The 6,443-nt window shown below is 41.1% G+C and overlaps 1 protein-coding gene across 1 annotated transcript in view; it reads left to right on the plus strand.

Annotated features, from left to right (window-relative positions):
• Window positions 1–3,142: 3,142 nt before the first annotated feature.
• LOC107572908 (protein NLRC3-like) overlaps window positions 3,143–6,443 on the plus strand; it is a 16,717-nt gene continuing 13,416 nt past the window's right edge. The window contains exon 1 of the mRNA XM_016259338.1: window positions 3,143–3,404. Coding sequence (XP_016114824.1) covers window positions 3,143–3,404 — 262 coding nt within the window. The remainder of the gene's footprint in view (window positions 3,405–6,443) is intronic.

Here is a 6,443-nt window from a genome sequence, read left to right on the forward strand (position 1 = left end):
GTCTGGATGGAGCTGCCACAGGTTTGTGTAGTCCAGACGCTTCTCTTTAACCGGTGCAGGGAAGGAGAGGTGTGTTTTCATCAAGAGACTGATCTGCATGAGGATGTGGACTGGTGCTATCTGAAGCAGGAAAACACCAGGATTATCAGCAGGGGAAAGCATGGTCCATCAGCTCCAGAACTGCTGTGTGTCTCAGATCTCCTTGTTAAGCAGAGAGAGTCTCATGTGGATCTAAAAGACAGCTGTTATATGTTTGCCAGAGCAGAAGCCTCTGTGGCTCTGCAGTGTCACCAACATCTAGCGGACTGTGAAAGCGTGCTGCAACCCTTTCAACAGAGCTGAATATGACAGACACAGAGATGCAGCAGCTGACAAAGGTTCTCGGACTCAACATGAGAATCCATCGACTCCCTGAGAAAACCCTGCAACCCGACAAGATCAGCAAAGACCTGACGGATCTCAAACAAAGACGATCAGCTGAGCTCCATGACAAGAACTTGGTGAAATCGGATTAGATCCTGATGGGGTGTTATTTTAATTAAATTGTTTTTGTCTTTCTGCATTTCCCATGTATTCTTTTTCACTAAATCACATTGTTAAGCTGCTTTTTCTTTGACCTCCACAGATGAAGTTGTGGAAAGTGATGAGGAAGACAGGAGCATACAGGAGGAACACTGTTCTTCTGCTGTTAATGGTTTGTATTACTATCAAAATACTACAGTTTGCAGTTTGTCTCTGATAGTTTTCAGTCAGGAGGAGACATGAGACATGACTGCAGAAACATTGCTCCAGCATCACGTGCAGCGGCAGAATCGCTCTCATTACAATGTGTCGACTGAGTTCATCCAATCTGCACATGGACTTACTGATCAGACAATGATATGAACAAAATCTAACATTATTCATGCTGTACATCAGTAAAACTGACGCGTAATTCCAGGACAGTCCTGCTTTTAGTGTGGCTCTGTTATGTTTTCAGGTTGAACACTTTTAGCTGCTCAGGTCAAGTGAACTTCATGAGCTCTTGTCACTTGCTTCTTTGTGACGACACGTTGTTGTGCAATCATCATTATCAGCAATATCAGTCAACAGACAATAAAATCATCATCAAATATCCCTCATTCATTAGCTGCAACATGTGTAGTTCAGTTATTCTTGCAATGATAAACATAATGCACACTTCACAGTTATTGCATGTTTATGCACTAATTATACTTTAAAACAACTAGTACACCAAATAAGGTAAGTTGTGTATTGTCTGCCTTCTATGGTACATGTAAAGTATATCTTTGTGAAAATGTTGAATTCTGGTAATTTTCCACCGAACCATCAGCAGAAGAGATGGAAAACAGCATCAGCAAATGAAGAGAAACCTTCAGGAGCCGGTGCTGTGAGCTCTTCTATTACAGGTGAACTCTTCACTATTGTGTGTGTCAGTAATGGTTGTCTGCCGCTGTTTGGAGGTGTGCTGTCAGTGTACTAATTCAAATGTTGCAGTAGCAGGAATAGCAGCCACACGGGAACAAGAAACTCAACACACCTCTGAATCACCAACAACCTCATATCTGTGTGATTTTGTCACTGATGCCTTCGAAAGAAAAAATTCTGCACTATTCCTGTCCCAGTCTGGGATATGGGCAGGACTCTGGGTCAGGATCCTCTCCTCGGACAACACACCAAATACGCAAACTATTTACTCTGACTGATTATATGGAAGTGTGAACTCGTGAAATGGGCATTGAAATATGCATATGCAGTTTTCCATGCACATGTCGGGATTCAGAAAATTAAATGTGGTGTAAATATGTGCTCTCTGTCCGTGCACACTCTAGAGCAGTGGTTTCAGTCCTGGTTCTGGGGACCCCTAAAGCCTTTAGAAAGTGATCCCTAACTGATGTTCATAAAGTTGGTCCCCATTCAACAGGGAAAGCTGTGTGTGTGTGTGTGTGTGTGTGTTTATATATAATAATTTGTTGTCAACCATAAATTGATGTTGACAACATTTACACACTTGTTTAAACATGAGAGTAGGTAAGTGTAATTCAATACTGTGACAAAACCTTCAATTATTGTGACACATATCGGATCCCATCACATGATTAATTCTTGCACATTTAATCTGCAAACTTTACTGTGTCTGACAGGAAGCAGATGCTGTACAGGAAGAAACATGGCATCAGTATTGAGAATAAGAATGAAGAAAAACTCAACAGTAAAACATCTGGGTGCATTAATGTAGCCTACTGAGATTATTTATATTACAACAATTAGCATTTGCGAGTTTAATTGTCTTGAAATTTTTGTTTTATTTTGCCAGATAATATCAGCAAATTAAGGCTGAATTTAAAGTTTAGACTTATTTTCTAAGTAAATTGTCTTGGACGTTCACAGAAAGTTTGCTCTATCAGATTGAATCATGACCCCCCCCCCCCCCCCCCCCTCATTTTTTTTTCATACTTGCATAAACGTGTGGTTAATTGTAATATTATGCTGAAAGCTGAAACCGTTGAACGTCAATCATGCAGCGCGTAAAGGGAGTCTGACAGGAGCTTTTCTGAGGGAGCTTTTATTTTGTTACCGTACTTTTTGTGCTTTTAATTCACAAATGACTTTAAAGGAGTTATAAAAAAACATATGATAGTAATGTCCAGTGACTATATACGATGAACTGCACAGTTTGCAGAAAAGCATTTTCAGTTGCTGAGGGTGGTGTCAGACTTGTGTTCCTGTTTTGTTGTTTTCCTCCCCATGTGTTCCTTGTTTTCCCTCTTGTGTTTCCATGCCCTTATTTGGTTTTCCTGTTCCTGCTCCCTGATTGTTTTCAATTTGATTTCAGGTGTGTCTCGTCTTCTCCTGATTGTGTTGTATTCTTAAGGAGTGTTTTGTTCTGAGTTCTTTGTCTGGTATTATTTGTGCATGTGCTGCGTATGTGTGTCTGTCTACCCAGTGTCTCCCCGAATCAGAAGATTAAAGACTGTGTTTACAGTTTACTCAGTTTACTCCTGTGTCTCCTCGTTCCTCCACAGTAGCCGATTTGTGACAGAATACCATACCATGACAGTAAGCGGTGCCCCTTCTCCCCGTGTTTGTTTTTCGTTTTTTGAAAAGTGTTTTGTTTTTCTGTTCGTTTCTCCTCGCTAACATGGAGGAACAAGCTTTGTTCATTGCCGTGGCTCAGGCGAGTCACGACCCGCTCACCTATGCGAGGGCATTCATGCCGCCCGCCCTCGCCAGCTCCCTGGATGGGGAGACCCTGGTGACGCTGTTCCGGCACGGGATCACATACCATCTGCCAACAGAACTCCCAGACACCACCAACCTCGACTGGAAGAGGCGGTCATCCGGTGTCTGGAGAGCCTCCGATCCCGATCCCGATCCAGAATCCCTCCGCCGGCCGTTCCACAGTCAAGCCCGCCTGTTCCTGAGTTTAGCCCAGAGAAGGCTCCAGTCCCCAAGTTTAGCCCAGTGAGGTCTCCTGTCCACGAGTCTAGCCCAGTGAGGGCTCATGTCCCTGAATTTAGCCCCGAGAGGGCTCCAGTCCCCGAGTGTAGCACAGAAAGGACTCCAGTTCCCATGTTGAGCCTGAGGAGGGCTCCAGTCCCCAAGTCAAGCCCAGGGAGGGCCACTGTTCCGGAGTTAGGCCTACGGAGGGCCTCTAAAGACGATATTCTCCCCAAAGATTTTTTTTTGGGGGGGGGAGTGCCGTCCGGCCAAGGTTGTCCTGAGTTCCCAGCTGTAGTGGCCGGGCCGAGTGGCGAGGCCAGGGCCACGGAGGCCGTCCAGCCATGGCCTTCTGAGTTTCCTGCTCCGCCGTGGCCTCCTGAATTGTCTGATCCGCCATGGCTACCCGTTCCGCCATGGCTCCCCGAGCTCCCTGTTCCGCCATGGCCTCCTGAACTGCCTGTTCCGCCATGGCTTCCTAGTCTGCCTGCTCCACCATGACCCCTGAGCTCCCTGTACCGCCATTTGCACCCTGGACTGCCTGATCCGCCCTGGAGGTATTCCCCGTGTCCCAGTCCTGCACCAGCCTCCAGGGTGCCCACCCCCCCAATGTCAGACTTGTGTTCCCGTTTTGTTGTTTTCCTCCCCATGTGTTCCTTGTTTTCCCTCTTGTGTTTCCATGCCCTTATTTGGTTTTCCTGTTCCTGCTCCCTGATTGTTTCCAATTTGATTTCAGGTGTGTCTCGTCTTCTCCTGATTGTGTTGTATTCTTAAGGAGTGTTTTGTTCTGAGTTCTTTGTCTGGTATTATTTGTGCATGTGCTGCGTGTGTGTCTGTCTACCCAGTGTCTCCCCGAATCAGAAGATTAAAGACTGTGTTTTTGAGTTTACTCCTGTGTCTCCTCGTTCCTCCACAGTAGCCGATTTGTGACAGGTGGACTGTGCTGCTGAAGGGGATCTATAATTGTGTATGTGAACAAATAATCACGTATGTATGGTATGAACTTCAAGGTACATTATATATGGAATCTGTACCATCTCTTGCTATGTTTAAAAATAATTTAAAGTCCGTTTATATAGAACAGTGTAAATGTTTTAATAACTGACTAGAATTTGTATTGCTTTTAGAAAATTGTCTTTTATGTTTGTTCATTATGTGGTGATGTGTATTTTATTTATTTTTTGTAAATTTGTCCTTTGCTGGCTATCTTGACCAGGACTCCCTGGTAGAAGAGATATTGTATCTCAATGGGACCTTCCTGGTTAAATAAGTAAATAAATAAATAAATCTATATACCTTTTTATTTAGATAAAATATTAATATCTATTAATACAATATTACGGACGTTATACTATTATACAGATCACAAATCAATATTAGAAATAATGTTATTTAGATTGGTATTAATGCTATAAATGTTTTGTTATTATGATGTCATTAAGATTAGAAATAAAGTAAAGGTTCAGAATGTAAGTTAACTTCAAAACATTGTATGTCACATTATGTCATTTCTGGCTAAACAGATGCCATTTCAGAGACATAAGATTTGTCACAAAACATATCCAGTGAGTACCCCTTGGAAACATTAGACGCTGGCGACACCTGCTGGTCAAAACTCTGTAAATGCAATAAACAATCAATCCAAACATGAATAATGACACCTTTTTAGAAAACAATTTCAGGTGTTTTCATGAATGTGTAATTTGTTAAATGTCTACAGTGTAAATCTACAAATAATGAATTAAATATAATTGTATAATTTGCATTATTTTATTAATTTGTAGCGCTTGTTTTGTGTGTTTTTAGGCAGGGCTAGGCCAATTGGGCACATCAAACTTACTTTTTTGTTAGACATGCATATTCAATTCATTTAAAATGAACCTACAAAACTGACCCAAGATCTGTTAAAACCATATTAAACACTACTGGTTTTAAATTCCAGTTGCACACATAGGGATTGCACAGATGCGTTACAATGTGTCCCGCTATTATTAAACTATGCTATTCTGTGACATTAGCGATGCAGTTTACACCATTTACTTTAAAGTATTTTAATGAGAAACCTTTATTTAAAGAATACAGATTGAGAGTCAATGTTTAATGTTCAGAAATTCTTATCTCAAGAAGTGTAAAGCATTTTTGCTCATCTATTTGTCTCCTGTTCTGTGGAGGGAAGTGTTGTGTTCATCTCTGTGTTTGTCTGAATGTGTTTCTTCAGCACGTTATTTAGAAGTATGCTGTAAAGCTGTGTGTTGTGATCAGGGCCGTCCCAAGCATGGCTGCAATGTGCTCATTGTCAAATTCCAAAATCCAAAAAAAACAACATTATTTTAGTATAACATATTTTAGTTTGTCTTGTACATTTTTTCATTACATCAGATAACATTTTAAGCTGTCATATGGTCCTGTTACAGCATGCCCCTCAGATGTTACAATGTGCCTATGGGGCATGTTGTCACACTTCACTTTCATTATTTGGGGTAAATAAAGGAATACGTAAACACTGTAATTATGAAACAAAACCATTTGTACCAAGTTGTACTAGACAAGTGTGAAATTAATGTGAAAAATTACACTCTGAACCCCATGTTGATTTACACAAACTGAGAAAGTCAAAAAGAGTCTGTGCCCTGCTGTCCCCTACACTTGTTGTTGTGTTAATGTTATTTGTAATGTTATAAGTTAATACCAAAGTCCATGTAAAAGGAATGACAAAATAGAGATCCATCTTGGAAAAACCTAAAGCAAAGTACCCATTAAAATGCAATAGCGGCAGGAGAGAGATGATGGGATATACAGACAATCAGGATAGAGAATAGTGCAATATTCAAATCAATCAAAATATATATATATATATATATAATTAAACCCTTCAAGGAAAAACAAACAGAAGTCATATACTGGGGTTAGGACATACACAATTAAATACACCAATTCTTATCAATAAAATAAGTACAGATAAAATTGAGGTGTGTGTGTGTGTGTGTGTGTGTGTGTGTGTG

The sequence above is a fragment of the Sinocyclocheilus grahami genome, unplaced genomic scaffold (assembly GCF_001515645.1).
Source record: "Sinocyclocheilus grahami isolate Dianchi unplaced genomic scaffold, SAMN03320097.WGS_v1.1 scaffold1832.1, whole genome shotgun sequence".
Taxonomy (NCBI): Eukaryota; Metazoa; Chordata; class Actinopteri; order Cypriniformes; family Cyprinidae; genus Sinocyclocheilus; species Sinocyclocheilus grahami.